Source organism: Acanthisitta chloris, unplaced genomic scaffold, assembly GCF_000695815.1.
Source record: "Acanthisitta chloris isolate BGI_N310 unplaced genomic scaffold, ASM69581v1 scaffold5362, whole genome shotgun sequence".
NCBI classification, from domain to species: Eukaryota; Metazoa; Chordata; class Aves; order Passeriformes; family Acanthisittidae; genus Acanthisitta; species Acanthisitta chloris.
Window position 1 is genome coordinate 15,400 of NW_008659796.1, and position 25,032 is coordinate 40,431.

The following is a 25,032-nucleotide window of genomic DNA, read 5'->3' on the forward strand; positions in this document are numbered from 1 at the left end:
CTCACCATCAGAGTGCTGTGCTCTAGGCAGCTGGGTTGCCCCTTTACTACTTCTTGTTTGCTCTTGTGCTACTTTTGCTCACACATATTTGCTGCAGCATCTTCATCTCTTTTCTTCTCATGATATTTTGTTCAGTGTCTAGCCATGCTGCCTTTAAATGCAGGTCAGCAAGGACCTGACAAGGACTCACTGGCACTCTGGATGTTTCCTGAGTGCTGTGCTCTAGGCAGCTGGGTTGCCCCTTTACTACTTCTTGTTTGCTCTTGTGCTACTTTTGCTCACACATATTTGCTGCAGCATCTTCATCTCTTTTCTTCTCATGATATTTTGTTCAGTGTCTAGCCATGCTGCCTTTAAATGCAGGTCAGCAAGGACCTGACAAGGACTCACTGGCACTCTGGATGTTTCCTGCAGCATATCCCTTCCAAGTCACGTCCTCTGTTCACATTCTGCTCAAATTTAAGCGGCTGAAGAAGTCTTCATTTTTCCAGTTAGCAAAGAATATCAATGCATGAGTTATATTGCTGCATTTTGTTGACATTTTAGATCTACTGCATCTGAACTTTTCCCAATGCCTATTTACTGAAGCAGGTATTTTCCTGATTTTTTAAAATATTATTATTATTTTATTTTTACCATTTGGGACTACTAATTGTAGCAGTGACTTAGGACATCAGAAACTCTGGAGAGCAGGTACTGTCAGGTGATCACAGAATATTGATTGTTATCACTGATACCATGGTGCTCATTAGTGAACAAACTGGTTGAGAGAAATCTAATCAGGGGAGGTTTAGGTTGGATATTAGAGAAAGGTTCTACACCCAGAGGATGGTTGGGCACTAGAACAGGCTCCCCAGGGAAGTGGTCACAGTACCAAGCCTGACAGAGTTCAACAAGCATTTGGAAGGCTCTCAGGCACATAGTGTGATTCCTTGGGATGTCTTGTGCAGGGTCAAGAGCTGGACTCAATGATCCTTGTGGGTCCCTTCCATCTCTGAATATCCTGTGATTCTGTGGTGGAGTCATGGCCACAGTTTTACTCTTATTTAAACAGATCAGCTTTGTAAGACATCACCCTACTGCTAGATACAGGCCTGTAAACCTGTGGTTGGTGCTATTGAAATCCATGATTTAATCTTTAAAATGTGTATCTAGTTAGTGGCCTGAGGCCAGAAGAATACTGCTTCCCTTTTCACCTCTGTTTTGTCAAACTGAGCATACAGTTTCACCAAACTTTTGAGATAACAAACACACACAGACACACACAAAAAGAAAGAACACTTACTGTTTAGTTCGCTTGCATTAAATGTAGTGTATGTTGCATTAAATCCATTGTAATTTTCAGAATAATCGGATATAAACTGTGCTGTAGCCTCATGAGAGAAAACATAAGTTGTAGCAGGATTGGTCCCTGACAGAGATGCTGAGAACAAATAAAGAATAATATAGTTAGAGAGGAAGTAACCTCGTGCACATTACAATCTAACAAAATGCCTACAATAACTTCAAAGCCCTGAAACATTTAGCTGTTTGGCTGCCATATAAATATTCTGCATATCCCATCTCTCATATTAATCAATCTGGATAACAGCTAGTGGAGAAATATCTCTTATAATGCACATACTCAACACTGTAATATTTATATCTATGCTTTTTATGCTGTAAATATTCTCAGAATTTACAGATTACTCTGAAACTCCAGAATCATAGTTTGATTCTCTGGTATTTTATATATGCTTACTCTCACAGTTTAGTAAGTAGAACATGCATTTACAGATATTCAAAAAGTAAGGAAACTGTGAAATTATATAAGAATTTCATTTTGTGCTGTATGCACAAAGACATATAGCACAGCAACAATTACAATCTGTCCAGAAGCAACTGGATAAGGTGCTAGATAATCCCATATGGGCTCTTTTTTTCCAGGAAACATTGAACCAGATGATTTTTCAAGGTTCCTTCCAACCTAGGCATTTCTATGATTTTATGGCACAATTTATCTAAATTTTGAATTTGAATTCTATATTAATTTAAAATCACTCATAAAAATTCCATATAACTGAAAGGAAAGGATCAATGCAGTAAAACAGCTGCTCCTTCATCTAACATGACGCCAGGCAACAACAGCTAAACTAGCAACCATATTCAAAACAAGAAAATCCTGATTTCCTCACTGTTTTGTGAAAGATTTTGTCTCCATTCTTTCTCTTCCAATGTCCTTGCTCAGATTTGCACAGATAGAATTTGCATTTCTGAGGAGGAGCTGTTTACCTGCTTGCAATACAATATGTTTGAAACAGTGTCAAACTTCTAAGGAAAGACAATGGGCATCATCTATCACACTTTTAATGATGTGGGTTACTTTCCTTCCTTCTTCTCAGCTTCTTTTACTTACTTAAGTGAAGAGTCCTAATCTGCAAATGTCTTGTAGTACTTTTCACTACTTTCAGTATTTCCAATACCAGGAACTCAAACTGCAAAATTTCAGGCAATCCTCTGAAGGACAGTTTTCAACACTGCCTTTATATCTTTGTGGTATCACTCGACATCTCCTGAGCAGTCCTTAAAACCATGCAAGTTAACAGCTGCTTCAGAAAATATTATTGCAGCAAACTCTCACATTTAAATTGAAATTCCAAAGAAGAGTCAAAGGGTAAAATTTCTCTCTCTTTATGAATCTTTCACTATTTCTCATGCCCATTCTCTACCTGCTTTCAAAAATAAAGATGAATGATAATATATCTTTCTGACTTGTGTCTATACATTTATCTTCAATGTATTTTCCACCACTGATGGAATTCAGCTGGATAGACTGAGTCTTGTGAAAAATGCTCAAAATCCCAGTTTTCCAGAGTGGAATATGGAGACAGAGATAAGGTATCATCAGTATTTCAAGGTCTGGGGAAAGCAGTTCCACTCTTGTAATGATTTTCAGGAAGTATCATAGTGCTTCTTACAACAGTTCAGTTTGGAGGTTTATTTTCTGTTATTCTGTGTGAAGTTACAGGATCTTCTGACAACATATTTCCAATGAAATATGGACCCCACAAGACTGTGACTCTGGTCAAGTTATCGAGATTGTTCAAATAAGAGCTTAAAAAACAAACAGAGATTTCTTAATATAAGGGAAGTATTTATCTGGTCTATTTTTAAGAGCAGACACATATATTGAGATCAATTTTCTAAAAGGGTAACTTTATACAGATTCATTCTTCCTCTTAAAAATAAGCATGCAATTTGTTATTCACTTCAAAATGCTTTTTTATTACTTTTTATTAATGAAAAAGTAATATTAGCTGAAACATACACTTACCTCTTAAAATCTTGTTTTGTCCTATGCCTTCAAAAATATTCAATACGTCTGCATATTGTTGTGTTTCAAAAGAAGTGAAGTTCAGTTTAATGGATAGCCCTTCAGGTACTCTAAGGTAATGAAAAAAATAAGCCTTAGAACTGAAAATCTTTTTTTAGCTGTAGTAAATTAATTCAGGAAGCTAAACTGTCAGTCAAATATTGAGCATACTCTTCTAAAAGGAGAGGAAATTGCATCTTCATTTGGAGTTAAACAGGGTGAAAATGTAAAAGATTTTCCTAGGAGTAATGGGGAATCTTTCTAGACAAAGGCAGACAGAAAAGAAATCCAGTAGGGTGACTTTTAGCACATTTTTCTAGGGATAATACAAACAATAGGACAAGATAGGGCAACAAAACTGCTGAAGGCTCTGGAGCACAAGTCCGATGAGGAAGCTGGGAGTTGTCAGGGTGGAGAAAAGGAGGCTCAAGGGGGACTTTATCACTCTCTGCAACTACCTGAAATGAGGTTGTAGCCAGGTGAGGGTTGGCCTCTTCTCCGAGGTAACTAGTAACAGGAGGAGAGGAAATTGCCTCAAGCTGTATCAGGGGTGGTTTAGGTTGGACATTAGGAGGAATTTCTTTACAGAAAGGGTGATTAGACATGGACTGCCCAGGAAGGTGGTGGAGTCACTGTTTCTGGAGGTGTTTAAGGAAAGACTGGACATGGCATTTAGTGCCATGGTCTAATTGACATGGTGGTGTTGGTCATAGGCTGGACTTGATGATCTCACAGGTCTTTTCCAACCTATTTGATTCTGTGGTTCTGTGAAAATGTCTTGCATTGGTTACTGAAAAGCCCAAAAGGTTCCCTCATAGAAACAATTCTGTTCAAAGGGAAGACAAAATTTGAGTACCACATTGAATTTCTTGGGCCTTTACTGTCTGTGTTGCCAGATGTTTTAAAAGCAGATAAGTGTAAAATAAATCCAGATGGTTTTTTTTTTACCATTGATCAATCTGTAATTACACAGATCTGCAGCACCTGTACTGTTATTTTCAAATACTCGTTTCTTTCCAAAATTAACCTTTTATTGGCTACATACCTAGTACAGATATTGTCCTAATACAATGCTTCTTGCAATTATAGCAGCACTTGGGGCAAAATTAACAATTTAGAAGGAAATAATGCACTAGAGTCATGATTATTTACCGTGCTCAAATTCTGCCACATCATGAAATGAGGAACAAATCAGACTTATATCCTGAAGGACAAAATTTTTTGATTTTCCTGGGACTCATCTATATTTTAAAACCAGTGTAGCCAGTAATTATTGGTGAATAATATTTCTGAAGATGAGAAGGAACAAATGTCCTAAACAGAATGAAAAGCATGACTTCTAGACAAATACTAAAGTCATGAGCAAAATCAAAACTTAGCACTTTCAAAGGAGCCTTTGGGATGAGAAGTCCAAATCTTTTCCAATTTTAGTGGCAATTCCTTATGCTCCTTTGAACCTCTTCTAACAAATTAACACTTTTTGGAATCAAAAAGCAGCCATGATTACAGAGACATAAGAAGAATTACTGCCTTTCAAAGCAGTAACTTCTGTATTGGCAGTCATTGCAGGGATTTTTAAAAGCTTCCAACTTGTGATCATTGCACTTATTTTAGATATGTACTTTAGGATGAGATTTATCACATACTTGGCTATCTTTTTTTCTCCCTGACTTATGTAGTGGATCCAGAGAGTCAAGTCAAAAAGCTGTCCCTCGTTGTAGGTATGTATCCTTTATAAACAAATCTCATTTCTTGTGCACAGGGCTTAAAAAATTCCATGTGATTACATCAAATTATACACATGCAATTTTAAGGCACATTCCTAAATTAGGAGTACAGGCACTGTTAACTCCCAGATGAAATCTATGCCTCTAAATGGCAAGGGAATTCTTGAAAATTCCTTCTTTTAGTAACAGTTATAAATTCATTACCTGGAGACTTTTATTTTCTCTAATACTTTGAACAAACTCTTGCAATTATTTTGAGTTCTGCAATTTATTTTGAGCTTACACCTATGTTCCTGTATATGCATATAACACACAAGATTTATCAGAACCATACCTAAGAATTTTTGTAAGTGGAAAAATTATTGACATCGTTATGGGGTTTAGGCATGCAAGTTTTTAAAGAAAAGTTACGTAAGTGCAAAGGAGAAAATGATATTACATATTTTCCATGCTGGAGTATTTGGGAATACAAACAAATGGCATAAGGCTGTTGTGCAGGAAACAATACAACCTCATACTAAAAAAAAATTATAGGTACAAAATTATTGGAAAATTGCTTACTGTATTATCCATTGGCAAATGATGTTTGCATTATATGGTTTTGGATAATTCATAGAATGAAAAAACCCAGAGGAATCAGTCAACATGAATTTTCCATCACAAACTGCTGCTGTAAAGATATAATGAAGAACATTTGTCAAAATGCCATTTGAAAAACAGAGTCAGAGCCAAAATGAGGGCAACCTTGGATGTTGGCTTACATGGATTACCTTGGAAATACTTTGTAAGCAACAATGGGAATATAAAGTAAAACACACTATCAACTTACTCCCATTTCTAATTCCTATGACTATTTGATGTCAAATTACTATATAAGAAGAAAAGCAGTGCAGCTGATTCACTTCAAATCAGAGACAATGCAACTAATCCAAACTAATTTAAATCAGTCCAAATAATTCAAACCCAACAATTGTATTTAACTAATTCAATTCTTTCTTTCATTTTATTGTATACATTTATTAAAACACCAGGACATTGCCTTAACAGCTTTTATCTACAACTACTATGAATCAGAAAACTGTGTTTGCACTACCAGAATCAATTTGATATCATATAAATAAAAGCAAGAAGGGATGTGGCTGCCTCTTGTTATCTCTACTTTTATGAGCTTCGTAGTTCCTCACCTTATATGTTTTTGAGTACTCAAAGAGATAAGTGGATCTCCCAAATTTCCTGCCAGCTATTGAACTCATTCATCTGAGGTAAATGTCATTTATCATTGTATATTTTTTAAAAAAGCTTTTATTACTTTTGTTTCCTTGGTGCTGCTATTCCATTCTACAAAAGTTCTTCAGTTTAAAAACCAGTTAGTAAATAATAATTATTTTTAAGCCTCAGCAAAATTGGAAATGGTAATTCATGCAGAGTTATTTCATCAGACACTGAAGAGCTGTTTAAGCTTTTGCTGCATCTCTTGAACATTGTCAGGAATCTGTCTAATGATGTTTGTTCTTCAGTTATTCAGAAATCATCATAGAGCTTTCAACTAAGGGTAAAATCAGTACCACACATGATTATCTGGAGAGGTAAGGAAAAGTTCATCAATTTAAGGCACATGATCAGAAATAGGATAGAGATTTCATTAACATCAGAAATGAAATCATACCCATAATGACTGTCCAAATTATAAATAATCAATCATATTGAAAATTAAATGGAGATTTTATTGAGCATAGTCCTCCTCTGGGAAATGATATGTCAAATGATAAATCAAGGTTCCTTGTCTGTTTATTTTTTAAGCTCAGTATTTTTTCTGACTACCACCATAGCAAACATAACATAAAAATTCAGCTTTGTTTTAGTAAAGCTCAGGCATTCACTGTAATAAAGACTGTGCAGAATGAACTTTTTTATCATGGCTAATGCATGAGCTGGTATAGAAACATATGAGATTTTAAATACATAGAGAGAAAAGGTCTACCCACCACAGTGGGTCATCTGATCCAACCTCCGTGCTCTAGCAAGGTCATCTTAAAACACATGACACAGAATTGCATCCAGATGGTTCAGGAATGTCTCCAGTGAGGGAGAATCCACAACATTTCTGGGTAATCTGTTCCAATGCACAGTCACCTGCACAGTAAAGTTATTCCTTGTGCTCAGGTGGAACTTCTGTGCATCAGTTTCTGTCCTTTTCCTCTTGCCCTATTCCCTGGCACCACCATGAAGAGCCTAGTTCTATCCTCTTGGCACCCTCCTTTCAGATATTTGTATATATCGATAAGATTCCCTCTTGGTCTTTGTTTGCAAGAGAGATGCTCCAGTCCCCTATAATTCTTATTGGGTTTATGCTCTTACTGTTCTTATTGTTTTCCTTTGTTATTTGCTTCTTCTTATCTCTTAAGAGACAGTGGGTAAATTGAAACAGGACAGAATGATTCTGGAAAATGTCCTTAGGCTGCTCATCCTCAGCCTAGCAATAGTCAATACTTAGTGTCTCAAGAATGAGCAGGGACTGATCCTATTTCCCTGAAGAACCTCCCAGTGCTTCCTCCTTGCAGGGAGGAGGCAGTTATGGTCAAAGACAGGCAGGGGCACAGAAATAGTTACATTTCTGGCCCCTCCTGAAGCCCTCAGAAAACCCTCAGTTGCTTCCCCAGTGAGACAGAAGGCATTCTTTGTAAGAACCACTTTAACTGCTTCCCCAACAGGGCACAGTAGTAGGGCTTAATCATGTAATTCATAAATATCAGGGAGAAGCTCCCCAAACTGGTCAGATCAAGTCCACATATTTCACTTGACAGGATCTTTCTCTGCCAAGGGCAGTACATTACTATCTGCTTTACATATGATTAATCTTTCTCTGTACTATAGTGATGCTGTGGGGTATGTAATCACAAAATGTTAGTCCAGGCATATAATATCTGCAAAGAGAGTCTGCAGAAATACCTCCTGGGATCAACCTTCAGTCTCCCTTTACACACACTTCTGTGCTACATGGCTACTTTACAGCAATGCCAGTAGATGCTGTTCAGACTTCACACTTCTCTAGGAACATATTCGCTGAAATTTCTTGCTGCACTTTTGTGATGCCTTTTGTTACTGCACTGCATTGCCAGAAAGAAACCTTTCAAGATAATTTTGATTAATCAAACAAACAAACAAAATGTGTTCAGTTGCCTGAATCTGTGCTGAGAACCTGAGATTTTACTGAATTCTGTCTAATGCAGGAAGACACAATTAAAATTCAATTTTTTATCCTATATTTAAAACCATTAACATATTGTAAAACCAAGTTGATTAAAGGGCAGCAACTTTTTTGTGTAAGAGCACCTGCAGCATGAATTATGAATTGGCTGTAAGTCTCATCGTGAAACTCTGAAACACTCCTGAAAATCTAGACAATTTTAGCTTTTATATGACTGGGACAAAAGTGAAAAATCAAAGAGGTGGAAAATTGGCAGGTGTCCCAAATGTGCATCCAGCTTCTTACCACTCATTCCACTGGTTTTGCAAAGTCTAGTAAGAAACCTAAATATATAAATTTAGAAAAGCTTTGAGGTTTTGGATGGAAAAGAGTGAAAATGTAACATAAGAATCATAGAGCAACAATTTGTTCCCAAGCCAGAATTGTATTTCTGTAAGTTTATGAGCTGAAACTGCTACACTAATAGTAAGTGAATGAATACCTTAGAAATTCCAAAGTGAAGATGAGCAGGGGCAAACCACACAGCTCCCTGAAGTGGACTGTAATTGTAGCTAGTTTCCTTATGACATTCTGTCTACTTGTATGCATGTTCCTGAAATTTTCAGCTCAGTTGTGCATGCACCTCAGTGACTGTTAAAATGCTGATTAAGAAATAATATCCTTAGCAGGGCATTCACAACTTGTATTTGGTAGAGATTCAGGGAGATAGGCAAATCAGATCCAAAAGCCATGTGTATAAGAGTCTATGTCTCAGCTGAAAAACTCCACTCAAGCACAATTCACAACTTAAACCACTGTATAGCCTCCAGGGCATGGCTGAGTCATACCTACACAGCCTTGACTTGGAAGTATTTCAGCTTATTTTTGCCTGTGTCTACCAATGTATGAATATCAATTAAATTCTGCCCTGTATTAGAAGTTTGGCTGTAATATCGTTAATGAAATGTGAATGCAACTTGTAAACTCAGAACTAGTCAGGACATCAACCTTTTGGAGTCAGTGCAGAGTAGCCCACCAAGTTGATTAAAAGGATGGAACACCTCTCCCATGAGGAAAGGCTGAGGGCTCTGGAGGTCATCGTTTCCAACCCCAAGCTCAAGCAGGGACACCTAGAACCAGTTGCCCGGATTTTCACACCAACAACTTGCATTTCTTACTGGGCTGCCAGCAACTCAAACACTTATGTCAGAGCCATACAGACACTCCCATACAGACACTCCCATTCCCTAGAATTCAGGGTTGTGAGGTGCAGGTGGGCAGCCAACCAACAAAGAGCTCCTGCCAAGGCGTCATCCTGCTGTGGCATCAGCCACACTCACCTGACCTGGCTGCAAAATGCTGCCACTACCCACCTCACACCCTCCACCCCTACTAAGTGTCTGGATGTACAGTATCAACATATCTGGGTATACACAGTCACTGTGTACACTGTGGGAAAAACTGTAGGGAACCAAAGGTGGTTTCTGATGCTAGATAATATGAATTTGTAACTGTATAGGATTGTAGTTTTAATTTATTTGGAGAGAACATTATTTGGTGTTACTGGTGCAAAACTTCATATTAAATTTCTGTATTATTTTATAATATTATGTTAATATAGCCAGATTGTAATATTTCATTATTTATTAAGCCTATTCTGCATTAATGAGAATTCTATATGTACTGGTTTTAGCTGGGATGGAGTCAATTTCTTCTCAGAAAATTAATAAAAGAAAATTGTTTCTTCTAATAACAATCAGTCATTATTATTTTTAGTAGGATTGATTCGGACTTCACTGTGTAGTTTATTGCTCATAAACTATTTACAGACTACTGACAATTTTAAGTATGTTTAAAAAGATTAATTTACAGGGGTTTACATTCTTACCACATCTTTTTTCAGACTCATCTGAACCATCTGGGCAGTTCAAGACTCCATCACAAAAGAAATCTTTGCTAATGCAGGTTGCACCATCATCACAGAGTTCAGCAGAGGGCAAACACTCGGCTGGAATAATAAGGATGAGAGCAATAACAGCACAACAGTTATGCAGTTTCACTACAGGAAGATTGACTTACTCTTGGTTGCTTTTCCACAAATCAAATCAACCACTCTATTCTGTTTTACAAAAAGGCATTTTTTGAAGCGTGGAATAAAATGCCATATACTAAAAAGATAAATTTGAAACAGAATGGACGAAGTTCCCAGAAGCTAAATATTTTTTGAAACTAAGCTTGAAATAAGGCTGGAATAAAATTTCCATGAATTCCCATCTCCTTCCTATACAAAAATAAACTACTTTATGCAATACAATAAATGACATTTCCCAATTAGTGATGTTTGAATAACCTGAGAAAACCATACTTTGGTTTAACTAACAATGAAGAAAAATCTTGTTTTCTAGTTAAATACAATTTAATTATATTTCTTCAAATTCAATACACCACGATGTTGCACTTCATTATGCTGAAGAACCCAGTCATTTACTGGCATATCTTAAAAACAAGTGCCTTTAAGGCTAGATATTGAAATACCAGAACTATTAGAAAGCCTATTCTTTTAGATTTGCTAATTAAATTTATAAGTGAAGGGCAAATTTTTGCAAAAAAGAATACATGGGCAGATCCATAAAATTTGGATCTCATTATAGTGTTTTCCTAGAACATAAATGCTCATCTGCTTTTAACATGTTCCTTTAGCCTTTAGACAGTTTTGGTCTTAGATATCTGCAGAATTCAAGTAGATCCTATTAAAGTGACCAGAAGCATGCAGCTAAAATAAGCTTTGGATAACTACTAATTTCAAAATTCTTAAAATTCCATTACATTCCATGGAAACTATTCACCCTGCACTATTCACACAGTTCCTTTTGTTTACTTCAGTAAATGCTTGCAGGAAAAGGTCAAAATTTCTTATTCAAGAAAGTGAAACAGTAGTTTGTAAAATTTGATCTCAAAGCCTTTAACCATTATTGCTGGATTTATTTTTTTTCATAAAAATGTTAGTTCTGTTATCAGAACTTTTGGTCCTGTAATTAAGTAAATGCCTGTATGATATTGTATTTTATGCCAGTGTAAGTGACAAAGACTGATATTGGTTTGGATGTATCATAGCATTTCAAAGTGCTTTACCAAACACTCTCAGTGTCAGCAATGAAAATGTTATAAAACCAAAAGTGGTGCCATTGCCAACTATAACTCCAGTTATGTCCTGGAGGTGATACAGTGCAAATGAATGAATTTCCACAGATGAGCAGAGATAAAACTGCATTCTAGACCAAGAACAAAAAATCCAACCAATAATCTAGGAGTATGTTTTGCATAAGCCAAACATGTATTGTTTACATAAAATACGATCAATTCTGGGTTTATTCAACTCAGAAAATTAAACAGCACTGCCACCTCCTGGATTGAAAGAAATCAACGTTTCCTACTAAAACATGTTGACTTCTTTTTTACACAGTAAATTACCCTAAATTGCTACGTAATTGCTATAATCAACTAAATAAGGGCAATAAACACATAAGACTGCTTATATATGTCATATACATTTCACCATATAATAAGGCTAAAGGACATTTTCAAAGATTTAAACATCTTTGGCTTCCTGTCAACTGGAAGTCAGGTGAGAGTTTGCTAAAAGTTTATTTGGTTTGTTGGGTTTTTATTCCAAAATGGTCAAGAAATAATAGAGGAAAACAGAAAGAGCAGCTATTATATGTGTCTATATATACATCAGCATACACAACACATACAGGTTTTTTTTGTAGAATGCACAGTCTGAGAAATCCCTTCTCTTTCAAGAAGTCTCCTTAGTCAAAGGTAAACCTGCATATCCTGCATTTGCACGAGTGTGATGTGAGGACTGAATGGTATGAAAAGAGACTGTACCAAGCAGTGCAATTCTGTCATCTTGGACTTTTTCACATAACCTCCCTACTTCTCCCCATGCACAGTTACTTACCAGCAGTTGTTGAGGACTTGCTTGTGGTGAGTTCTCCTGAACCTGGACAAACACAACCCAAGGTCAGAACTCTAATTGTTGCTCCCTGGGAGCACCTCTGCAGTTGCTTGGGCAGAACTAAGGAGCAGTTAAGCTGCTTTTATATCTGCATTATTTGCTGCATCCCCAGACCCCAGGTGAGGTAACCATATGGTAATGTCCGCTTGACTGATTTGGTCCTGATGGCCAAATGTCACAATAAATGTCACAATAAGAAAAAGTGATGTGGATGGAACCCAAGCATATTTTAAATCTTACTCTTTTATCTCGAGTCATATGCTTTTCAACAACTTCTTTTATTTTCTCCCCGATAAAATATGAGCAATACTTTCTTGTCTTCCACTGCTTTGTAAATTCTCACCTGAAGTTGGTGTAAGGGAGCTTGTAATTAGACTTGTGGGACCTGTTGAAACAAGGCAAGTTATGACAGCTTTAACACTAGTATTAAAATACATACCCATATGTTCTTAAAAAAACATTGCTCAACAGCCTCAAACCTACCTAGTATTTCTCTGTTTACATACAGGCATACATATATACCTGTGTGTGTACATATTTACACATGAACAAATGCCTAGGTATATAAGTAGATTTGTATTAGTGATAGCAAAATGCAAACAGTACAGAAAAATGGAACTCATATTTATGACTGCTCCAACAGAACTTCCACTTTGTAGTACTGTTAATAACAATCATCGAGGATGTGCCTGGTGTTTCCAGCTCCCAAAGTCTTTCTTTTCCTCTTTGAATTTTCATTAACATCCCTGTTTACTATCAGTCTTTCTTTTCCTCTTTCAATTTTCATTAACATCCCTGTTTACTATCTTTACTTTCTAAATTGAGATTCAAATATATGAGTAGGATGATGATGTTCTCAGCTGAAAATGACTCCCATGTCACTACAGTTAATGGACTCTGTACCTCAGTTTATGAAATGAAGGGACAGAAGGGATAAAGTGAGAGATGCAGTAAGGCCTTCTCTATAGTTTGTCATCCACCAGTTTTGCTGGCAGTATTGCTGAACACTGGCCATCACAGAGTTTTGTTAGGCACTCCTGCTCTCCCAGACCTACTAGTGCACAAGCTTGCATGAGGACTTCCTACCAATTTTCTGTCAAAACTTTCTTATTTAACAAAGGTTATTAAGCTAATCTAGGCCATTCTGTAGTAAGTGGATTGCTGAGCAGTCTGCATTAGGAAATTTAAGGTCATAGTTCCTCTGACAGTGAGAGGGGAGAGCTAGGAGGGTGCAGCTGGATGGATGTTCTCATACAGCTACATTCAGGGAAGGAAGCTTAATTCATCCCTTCACAGTAGTTTCCGAAGTGTTTTTCACATACACACCTACCTACATATCGGTCTATACATTCATTGCAGGATCACTATTTTGGAAGTAATTAAACATTCAAAGACCTAAACCATGGATGCATGTATGAGCAAGCAGTTCTAATAAAAGAGCTATCAGGAAGCTATGTATTGAAGACTGTTGAAAAAAATGGGATTGTTACAGACATTCCCCAAACTGCATGCATAGGTTGACAACAAAAGCCATGAAGTAAAACACAGGGTAGTGGCAGAGGCAGCAGTAGCAAAAGCACAAATCATAAATGTCAGAATCTCACTAAAGTAACACAGTTTTAGGGTCAAAAGAGTCATAACACAAGGATCCATCAGATGTAAACATGCCATGCATGATAAAACTTGTGTATATTGTGGGATTTGACCTGAAACAGAAGGAACAAGGAAGCAGATGACATTAACAAACATACAAAAATGACCTCAACTAGACTCAAGACCAAGAGGGAAGAAATTCACACCAGAAATATTATTGCCATTCCAGCCTGGGGTGCTGACAACCCACAGCTCCCTTCCCCCTTCCTCTAGCACCTCCACCCATCTCCCAGTTTCTTCTTGAGGATGATTAGCAGCATTGAACTTAGGACTCAGGGGAGCATTGAGATAGCACACAACAGGAAGGGACAGATAGGAAAAAATGTATGCTAGCAGTTTTAACTGTGTCTTTGGGAGTAAGTTGTAGTAATTGTACACTTTGGACTATACACATTAGTAGGCCTGTAACTGGGCTGATAATAAGATTTTCATTGCTATGGCCGTAAGTAGACTATCAGTAAATACCTGTCTCCTGTATTCATAGGTGCATATCTTTAGCTCTCATGAACTTCATGAAGTTCCTTGTCTTGTATCCTGCTCTGAAGAATTTGTATGTGATAATTTATATGCAACAATTCTATTTGCATCTAGTGGTAAAAAGCACCTACTGTATTATTCAGCTATCTGTCTGATTTTTGTCAGGTTTGTGCCCAGTGAATTTGTCAGATCTAGTTTTGTCCACTTCATACCTTACCATCATAAGACTTCTAGTGATAGTGGAATGTCTGTCAATCAACATTGCTCAGTAAATTGGTAACCACAGCATGAGAGTAGGACTCCCCATCCTCCTGCCTAAATATGTGAAAACTTTAGCTTGTGGCTCAGCTGGTTGATGGAGACTCAACTTTTGGTTTAATCCGCTAATTGCACTCAGAGCTTTTGTACAGGCTTCAGATTCCTCACCACTTTCTCAAATTGCCAGAAACTATGAAGGCAGCTAATTATTACTGAATGGACCCTGGCAGTCAAGCCCCAGATACAGCCAAGTCAGATTTGCTAACTTATACCAGCTGAACAGCAAGTATTGGTAACAAAAAGCAGTTCCTGTTTTATGAAGATACTGACCTGGTGTAGTTAAAGGCATCATTGTAGTAAGATCTTCATTTCCTAATGAAAACAAGTTCATTATTAACTTCTTTTATAGCACAGTATCTACTTTTATACAACAAAAAGGTAAAAAAATCAGCTGTGACTATTTTTCTTTGAATCACTAGCAGTACCTGCTTCCCTCCTTTTGCTGACCCACCCTCTTCCCAGTCCATCAAACTCTATGATATTCCTAAGGAGGAAAGTTCGATCTTCATTTCCTAATGAAAACAAGTTCATTATTAACTTCTTTTATAGCACAGTATCTACTTTTATACAACAAAAAGGTAAAAAAATCAGCTGTGACTATTTTTCTTTGAATCACTAGCAGTACCTGCTTCCCTCCTTTTGCTGACCCACCCTCTTCCCAGTCCATCAAACTCTATGATATTCCTAAGGAGGAAAGTTCTATACTAATCCCTTTCAATTCTATTCTCCTATACTAATCCCTTTCAATTCTCAATCCCTATTCATTGTATTACACATAAAATATCTTCATCAGGGAAATCTCTGCCTTGAGACTTTTTGTATTATAGAGATTTTCAGAGCACCTGTGTCTTATAGAATAGTGTTTAGAACAGCTAAATGAGTTCAAATTAACCTGGGATAATTTACAAGAAAGTTACTTTTAATATTGTGAAAACTGTGATTTAAAGTAGGTCACACCTGTGTTGTAGTTCTCTCCCTCTGTGAAATAGGAATACGACTTCTCTTGCAGCACATATTAAGATACATGATGTAAAAGTGACACATATGATTATGATGGTTAATTAGTTAATTAGTTATAGTTATTTTATTGAAGCACTCCTGATCAAATAGACAGGTGATATCTCACATAAAAAAAGGTTGATGACCCATAGCAGTATTTTTTGATTACTTCCAAGTTCATCAGTGGATATAGAACCTTTTTAAAAGCTCTTCATTATTTTCTTTGGTGGCATTTTTGAAGTATAATGAGCAATCATATTCCACAGTGTTGTGCAGTTATTTAGAAAAACACTTTATATGTTGTGCAAGTAGTAAAGAGAATTAAAGGTGCCAAGGCTCTGAATTTAGCCTTTGAATACCTGAAGTACTTAGCAAGAAATGTCCCTTTTAGAATAGAGTAAGACACATAGCACATCAGATTCCCACTTCTCTTAAGGCAGTCAGTTGCTAATTAATAGTAACTCCAGCAGATCTTCAAATGTCAGCTAATCAACTTCCACTTCAAGGAAGTAAAATTGCTTTTTATCCTCATTCTCAGTGAATGTCTGTTTTGAAGATTTATTGAGGTAAAAACAAGGATTCCCATTGACCTTGATGGGCTTCCACTCAGGCTTTGATAAATTTTCTATTACTTACATTAAATAACTATATTTGCACAATTTAAAACTACTGAGTCTTTAAAGCCATATTTCTTCTTTTTCCATTTACGCTTTTCCTAAGCTTTACAGCAATATGAAGCCCCCTGGTGGGCACTTCTGAAGTCACACTGTGTATTCAGTTTGTTGGTGTGACTGACATATTTTCAATAAATAAGTCTTCACTTGCTGCAAGTCTGAGCCCTTTTCCTTATTTAGCAAAAGATGAAAAGATAACTGCACTCGCTTATGAAACAACACGGTTGGGGCTTAATTGCTTTAATTTGAAGGATAACAAAATCACAAATGTTATGCTGCATAAAAGAGATGAAATTGAGTCTTTTTCACTGGGAAACCACTAGTTTGTCCTTTACTCCCGCAGTGAACATACAATGCTGGCTCATACTTTGTAGTTTACAATGGTTCTCTCAGCTGCTACTGAAAATTCTGTAACGGGGAGAGAGGGCACCCAGGAGCAAAAGTCACTGTTTGGGAGCCAAAGTTCTCATTCATGTTACCTGTGGTTCTCAAGAATTTATAGATTACCTGTTACTTGTATGCTGTTCACATCAATTTTCAAAGTCTGTGTAGGATTAGGGTTATTTGTGTTGACACCCAAAACCAGCTCATTTTTTACTTTCTCAGCTGTAACCATCTGGGTGAAATACAGGGTGAAGATCACAGCAACACTAGCAATGCAAAACAGAGAAGTTCATTAGTTATTCAAGGTAATTATATAAATATGCTATATGACTTGTCATCTAGACAGTATTTCATACCAAGACCAGTTTCATTTACAATGTCAGAATATCTTTAAGTGTTGTCTGGCTAGGATAACACATAGAGAAATATCTCTAAATTATCAGGTAAGTTTGAACCTTGGAGAAACTTTTTTCCGTCTTTACCTACTCTTATTTTCATTGTGAGGAAAAACCAAAACCGCATCCATATCCATTTCTGCAATGGAGATGAATTTGAAGAAATAGATTTATTGTCATTCAGCAGATCTTCTTTTTTAAGCCCTAAAACATTGATGGTGACTCTTAAAGTGTCAGGAAAATTGTATAATACATTCATGTCACAAAATATAATACAAAAAGATTGCTTTTATAAATGAAACACCTTGTATGGATTCTGCTTTTGTGAGGATCAGTTGTGTGATTGTCTGGGCTCTCACAAGGAAACAGCAATGGCTGAAAACAGGTATATTTTGAAATCATTGTTAATCTGCATTTAATTTCTATGGGGTATGAATTTTATCCAGTGTTATCTGTTTGCTCTCTCCCATCCCTTCAATGTGTGGCTAGAGTAAGGTAATGTTGAAGTCTGATACTTTTCAAAGAAGTTTTTCTCCTTTTACTTAGATTTAGGTGAAAGCATTTTATTCTTAAGCATGTATACTACCCATTTGCAACTGACTCAGTAGTGCTTTTTGTAAGGAGCGATTAATCCTGTCATTTTGCTGAGCATAGTTCATAGTTTGTAATATGTGGAAAAGCCCTCCTTCCTGCATGCTTCTGGTAACCTCTAGGTCATGCTGAGCAAACAAAAGCTTTAATTGCTATCCTTGTGACTCAGCAGATGTACAAGGGTGAAATAACAAGTAGATTGCCTAAAGGGCTAAACACATTTTACATGAAAAGAAAATAATTTCTTAGACAAATTATTATTCAAAGCAGAAATGAAGACAGATCTTTACTGAGGTAGTAAAATCCAGATCCAACATTCACTGACATAAGATTTTCTGCAGTTCCTGTGATTCTTTTGTCAAGATACAAGGGTGGAATTGGTTTTGCCAAACATAGATATTTACAGTGCAGATATCTAGATTACCATTGTAGTTGATGTTCTTTGGCATAATTGATTTTCTCCTAAAAAAGGCATCTAAATCGACCAGATAAGAAAACTCTAAAAACCCATCACTTACAAAGACAATCTTGAGCAACCAGATGAAAAATGTCTCCATCTTTGATGCCCAGATTTTGGCGAGGATAGTCCCTTTCTATGTGCAGAAACCAAATTGTGCTGACTGGATCTACGTCCACAAGGATAAAAAACCTGAAAGTTGCCTACTCCTACTACTGTGCACTCCATTGCTTTAATGTTTTAAAGTATTTCATAAAGTGAAATATTTCATAAAGTGAAACCTTTCTAGCTAATTAGGTTTATGTCCTCACTATTCCATCAAAGGATTTCTCTAATTTGAATCTCCTTCCCATTTTCAACTTACAGGTATTCATGGCTGGCTAATATCCTAATATATTGTTCTTTTACTTTCAAGCATGGTCATCCAAATAAACTATCTACTCTGCATATTTAACAACTTTAAGTATTTACAGAAAACATTGATATCACAAGAACACCTGCTATGACAAAACTTCACCATCTGTTGTCATGTAATGTGAACTTTAATTTTGTGGTTTTACATGTAAGACAGTCAATTATATACTTATTTTCTCTGGTGTCTTTCAATTTACTGTTAATCTTTTGTCCTCTGCTTTGTTCTTGCCTATCACAGTGTGTCATCAGATCTTTCTTTATTTAAAACTCGAATTGCTAATAATAATGTGAGATCTGTCCCTCAGTTTAAGTAGCTTTCAACAAGCACAAACTGATAACCTCTCCTTTCTAGGCAATTTCTTACCTAATTCACCATCACTTTTTCCTTTTTTATTTTTTTCCCTCCTCTTCTAATCCTGAAGGGTGGTTTTGGAAGAAAGACATGTCTTGAAGCATCATTCTCTTTAGAAAGCCTTATCCAGTTTCTAAAAGTGATTTGTTTCTTTTTTCATCTATTCACTGTCCACAGAAGAACTGTCTAAATTAATAGCATCATTGTCTCTTGCCCATATTTAACGTGACTTTGTCATACGCAATTACCTAGTCTCTGTCTTCCTGAATCTTTCCTGGCCATCTTCAGATTTCCTATAGAAAAAAAAACAACAATAAAAACCCCACAACTGAAAGCATATGGTTCTCATTGAGTTTATAAAGTTATGGATAGGATTGAAGCATGTTCTGAAACTGTTTAATAGCAGGAAACGATATTACATGTTTTTGTGGAATCAGGACCTTATTAAGCATAGTACAGATGGAATTAACACTACAGATCTCACTGCATGGAGAATTCTTGTGAGTTGGTCTTAGGGCTCAGCCTTATTGTTTTGTTCAAGGCATGGATTGAGTCTGAGAAGAAATTTGCCCAAGGAAACACATTGGTGTCAAACTTACCACAGTAGCACTTAAAAGATGGAAGATGTGAAAGGAACAATATAGAGTGATCCCAAGGAACTTTTGAAAAGCAAGGTATTGGTAAGTACTCCTGAGAGGAATAGCTAAGTGATGACTTTTGATGTTTGTTTTCAAAGTTTAATTAAACTGTACCTACTTGAACTGGGAAATTTCACATCTTTGAAATTTGTTTTTCAGGTCACTTTCTTGAAAGATGTTCTGTATCTATATGAATAAGACAAATCTTGAACCAATCCAGTAATTAAAAATACACCCAGTTGTACACTCATAGTCATATACACACATACATTCATGGGTTTAATACTAAATATTTTTTTTCTAGACTACAGAAGCAAAGTTTTTCTTTGGTGATTCACTGACTTTCACAAATAAGGAATATATTGAGTTCTGGCCATGCTTAGGACCTGAAATATCTGTTTTTGGAAAGAGCCATCAACAGAAGGTAGTGTTAGGCAATTAATGTACCTACGAATACTTTTGAATTAACCAGAGACCTGTAGGTTCTTACCAATTGCTCCACATCAAAGGCAAGGACTTTGAAATCAGCGGATGAACTGTTTTGCAAAGCAGGAGTGAATGATGTCCCAGAGAGTATTTTAAATATGCCCATGTAGCCATGAGTATTCACATCTGCTTCAACTACATAATTAAAAAAAATAGTGTTTTGAATTATATAGAAATAGATGAAAAACATTGCATTAGCTTTTATTCCACATAGATCATCAGCACAATAGCTTCTAGTTTTTGCTTTGCTTTGCAGTTAGAGATGTTTGCTGGTGCTGATTTAAAAAAAAGTAATAGGCATTTTTCAATGTTTACAATAGTTATGACTCTGAACATATTTTTATGAATACTATCTGTTCTTGGTTCTCATTACCTTCAATTCTGATTTAAATGGTGTTTTCCAGCAACACTGTGAATGGATGAAGGGGAAAATGGTATGTGCAGTTATGTCTAACACAAGGGACTAAGGTAGATGGGAAGAATAATAGTGAATTATGAGGTTGCTTTATGTTCTGATTTAAAAACATTAAGAACTGCTAGTTCACACTTCCTGTGTTAGTGCTGTGCACTTTATATATATATATATATGCTGGTTTTGATGACAGTACTGGAAACACTAGTGTCAGATTAGCTAAACTATTTTTGACCCAACCTTTCTTACCAATATACACATGAAATATGGGGAGGATTTATAAGAAAACAGATAACTGGTCCTTACTACAAATTTAATCTTGATTTTAATATGTTACAGCATATGAAGTATACATAAAGCAATTCATCATACATTAAAATATTTCTTCACTCTGTAGCACACTAGAATTTTTTCAGAAAAGACCAAAATTAATGTGGTTGATTGATAGAAATGCCTTTTGCTTACCAGTTACAGTACTAATGGCAGTTTTAGGTTGTGTTTGAAGGTGTTAACATCAATAGCAAGTTTTAAGACAAAAGCAGATAAGCAATAAATACTACAATAAACAGCTTGTGATGGAAGGCACAGCACAGTGACACCAATTTGGTATCAACTAGCAACAGCAGACTGCTTTGAGAATCTTTGAAGGCCATTTGTCCTTACAACAATTGTAAATCTGTTTAAATTTTTTTTCTAAATGGTAAAGGTCTTTTTTTGATCCATGTAAAATATAATTTAAAAAATGTTATAGAATTATTATTTTTACATGAATAAATTCTTCCCTATTCATCTTCTAAACTCAAAATTATCAATTTAAAGCCTGTCTCTAGATGCAATAATACACTGCTTTATTTTGGTGGAATGTGATAACATTTTGGTAAGAGGGTAAGGAAGCCAGTGAGGGGAAAAGGTTTTAAAATCTGGAAAGAAAAACAGTAGCAACTAAAGGAATGAATGTGATACCCTGACAAAACAAGTTTACATATGTCTTACAGAAAGCTTAGTCTTCATGAACTAGTATGAAATAGTATGGATTTTTAGTTAATGGAGGCTTTTTTACATATGTCTTACAGAAAGTTTAGTCTTCATGAACTAATATGAAATAGTATGGATTTTTAGTTAATGAAAACACTGAAAACTTCAATGTAGCAGATAACTTTTTCAGTTATAGAAGTCAGTATGATACTCCTGCCTGTAGCTTCATATCTCTCATGTATTGTGGAGCCCAGAACTGGGCACACATGTGTGGCCTTATCAGGGCACAGTTAAGATATATCTGCAAGATCTCTTAACCAAAAGTTCAGTTCCATTTGAAAATCAACCTATGTTGATATTTTCATTTAATTTACTTTGAGAATCAGTAACTTTATTCTCTCACATTCTGAGCATTGGCTAAAATTTAAGAATGACTTTAACTTAACTATACATGAGGCTGGCAGCTGATTGTCTAATGCAGGATCTCTCTCACATCAATACATTACTTCAAAATATTTGCTTTTAAATAAAAATTGAAAGAGTCCAAGAGATGGAGACTCAAAATATTTTTAAAATAAAAACGAAAGAATTCCAAGAGATAGGAAAAACCTAAAGTTGCCCACAGGCTGCAGTGGATTATCAGTGTCTTCTGACTCAAACCTTATACATGTAGAAAAAAGCAAAAATTCCCAGTTTGCCGTATTGCCTTCTTTAGTTTATGAATATAATTGAACAACTTTATAGCTTGGTTTGCATTTCAGGGACCTCTCCCAAAGCCTAAACCATGCAAATTCTTTTCTGTGGCTTCAGAACATGATTCAAGTGCTTGTTTTTTTCCCTATTTTGTTCACATAAATTTTCAGAGCAGGAGAGGAAGAACACGCATATAAAAACCTTATTTTGTTTACATAAATTTTCAGGGCAAGAGAGGAAGAACACGCATATAAAAACCTCAAAACACCACTTCCCTCCCCAACATTAAAAACATAACATAAAATAAGAAATAAAATTACAATGAAAACACCACTGGCTTCAAAGTCTGAATGTCTACTGAAGAACTCCTGAATAGGCTAAAGGTTGGCTACTTACCTTGTTCCAACTCCTTTACATAAATTTTCAGGGCAAGAGAGGAAGAACACGCATATAAAAACCTCAAAACACCACTTCCCTCCCCAACATTAAAAACATAACATAAAATAAGAAATAAAATTACAATGAAAACACCACTGGCTTCAAAGTCTGAATGTCTACTGAAGAACTCCTGAATAGGCTAAAGGTTGGCTACTTACCTTGTTCCAACTCCTTGACTGATAACCATGAAAGCACAATCAGTCCAACACATACACACACAAAAACTGCAAGGAGAGAAGCAAACAAAATCTCATAGGTACTAAGAGGAACATATTTCTTATCAGATGATTTTTTTAGCTTCATTTCTCTCTTGAAAACTTGTGTGAATTTAAGACTGACAAAAGACACACTGAAAAGGAGGGTAATAATCCACAGGGACAGATATTTATAGGAGAGGCTTGTAAATTAATTACACCATAAAACTTCATTGACAACAGTTTTTGCAACATTCCTGAACAGTCACATTCATGCACAAGATATGCAAATAGGAAGAAAAGAAATCGCTTCAGACCGAAAGCACCTAAGATTATGTCTCAGATAAAGAATACGCAAAACCACAGAAATGTAAGGTTGGTCACTGAATTTGCACTATTTCTTGTCATTTGATATTTTAAAGTAGCAATTAATATAAAATATTGTTGCCAGATTTACTTATTGTAGTAAGGTTTTTGCTAATTTTTCACAAGTGCAATTATAAGGACAATGGTGAAAGCCATATCTTTCCTCATTCTGCTAAAAAATGTCTTTAAAAGTAGTTTTATTTATACAGAAAATGCTGGGAAATGAGTTGTTTACTAATGCGCCATAATTCAGCAACATGTTCAGCGCAGCAGTACAAATTTAATCTGCATAAAGGTAATGTGCCATAATTCAGCAACATGTTCAGCACAGCAGTACAAATTTAATCTGCATAAAGCATGGTTCTTTGACTACATAGCTGGAGAACTAACCAGAGAAGACATTATGAAAAGCATGATTATTTTGAATTTTCTTGCCAGGCATAAATATGCTATGGGATTCAAATCCCTGATAAAGTTAAAGCATTGTGGATGGTCAGTGCTGCATCCTTAATAAAGCAGGAGTAAATTAAACAGGCAGTGTACCACCCCATCCAAAATATTTTGTTATAAATTTAATCTGTCAAAAGTTTTCAGCTCCAGAAAAGTAAAGTCATATTGATTTTAGGTTTTCCACGCTATGAACTACTGATTTTGACTCTGGATTAGAGGCCCTAAATCTAGATTTATGGTATGTGCTGGTTTCAGCTCAGGTGGAATTAATTTCTCTAAGTAGCTGGTACAGTGATGTGTTTGGATACAGAATGAGAACAATGTGGATTACACAGTGATATTATGTTTCTGCTAGGTTGTGTTTATCTTAAATCAAGGACTGTTTCTTTCTTATGTCTCATGCTCTGCCAGTGAGAAGGTACACAAGAGAAACTGGGAGGGAGCATAGCTGGGACAGGTGACCTGAACTAGTCAAAGGAATATTCCACACCATTGAATGTCATCCCCAGTATTTAAATGGGAGTTGGCATTGGTCCGTATTGTGCATCACTGGTTTTGTGTTTCTCCCTTTTCCCCCCAGAGTGGGGGGAAAGGGAGAGGAGGGAGTGTGAATGGCTGCATGGTTTTTGACTGCTGGCTGAGGTTAAACCATGACATGATACGAATTTCCTCAGCTCTCCTTTTTGAACTGGAGCATCTGAGCAAACCAGCCATATTCCTGCCTTTCAAAGGGAACAGAAACTTACCTGAGCCAATCTTAGGAAGAGAGAATCTCTATCTGTCTGTAAATTGACAGAAATTGAGATAACATGAATTGAAAGAAATTAGTCTCAAAATAAGACCTTTGGATGACATAGTAGTTCTCTGGCCAATCTTTGAGAACTGGGATATTTGAAAGCATCTGCAACACAACTGATCAGATTTAAAGCACTGTAAATCAGAATCAAAATCTTGACCTGACAGTAGAATCCATGATTTAGTGTGTAATCATAACATAGTGAATGAAATATGGTAATATTTCCCATTACTAAAAATAATTAGTCATTTAAATCCAAAGATTTTTAAACAAAATTCCATGCAGCTTAATCATATTGCCCTTAGGGAGCAAGAGTAAAATCAGCCTGTATCCTCCAAACAGATGAGATTTTTGAGGCATCATGCTAGATGAAATAGAATAAGAATTGCTTTTGTATATATTGTGTATCAAACACACACACACATATGAATATAAATGTGTGAACAGATTAAATCTGTAGTACTGAATAATGCTGAACTGTGGCACACTAATGTTTCTGTAACTATTTGTGATTATTCAGCAATAATTTTAATACCTTTCAATACAAGGGGTTTAAGTTTCAATATTTTTCCTGAACAGTGAC

At 36.0% G+C, this 25,032-nt stretch overlaps 1 protein-coding gene across 1 annotated transcript in view; it reads right to left on the bottom strand.

Moving 5' to 3' along the window:
* The window catches only part of TMPRSS15 (transmembrane protease, serine 15), a gene marked incomplete at its 3' end in the record, with an annotated part of 36,535 nt that extends 13,589 nt beyond the window's left edge, over window positions 1-22,946 (bottom strand). The window contains exons 1-11 of the mRNA XM_009069533.1: window positions 22,802-22,946; window positions 20,130-20,260; window positions 19,758-19,825; window positions 19,250-19,294; window positions 16,916-17,058; window positions 15,161-15,247; window positions 12,231-12,272; window positions 10,155-10,274; window positions 5,641-5,749; window positions 3,314-3,423; window positions 1,286-1,423 (exon numbers count right to left, since the gene is read on the bottom strand). Coding sequence (XP_009067781.1) covers window positions 1,286-1,423; window positions 3,314-3,423; window positions 5,641-5,749; window positions 10,155-10,274; window positions 12,231-12,272; window positions 15,161-15,247; window positions 16,916-17,058; window positions 19,250-19,294; window positions 19,758-19,825; window positions 20,130-20,260; window positions 22,802-22,946 — 1,138 coding nt within the window. The remainder of the gene's footprint in view (window positions 1-1,285; window positions 1,424-3,313; window positions 3,424-5,640; window positions 5,750-10,154; window positions 10,275-12,230; window positions 12,273-15,160; window positions 15,248-16,915; window positions 17,059-19,249; window positions 19,295-19,757; window positions 19,826-20,129; window positions 20,261-22,801) is intronic.
* Window positions 22,947-25,032: the final 2,086 nt, after the last annotated feature.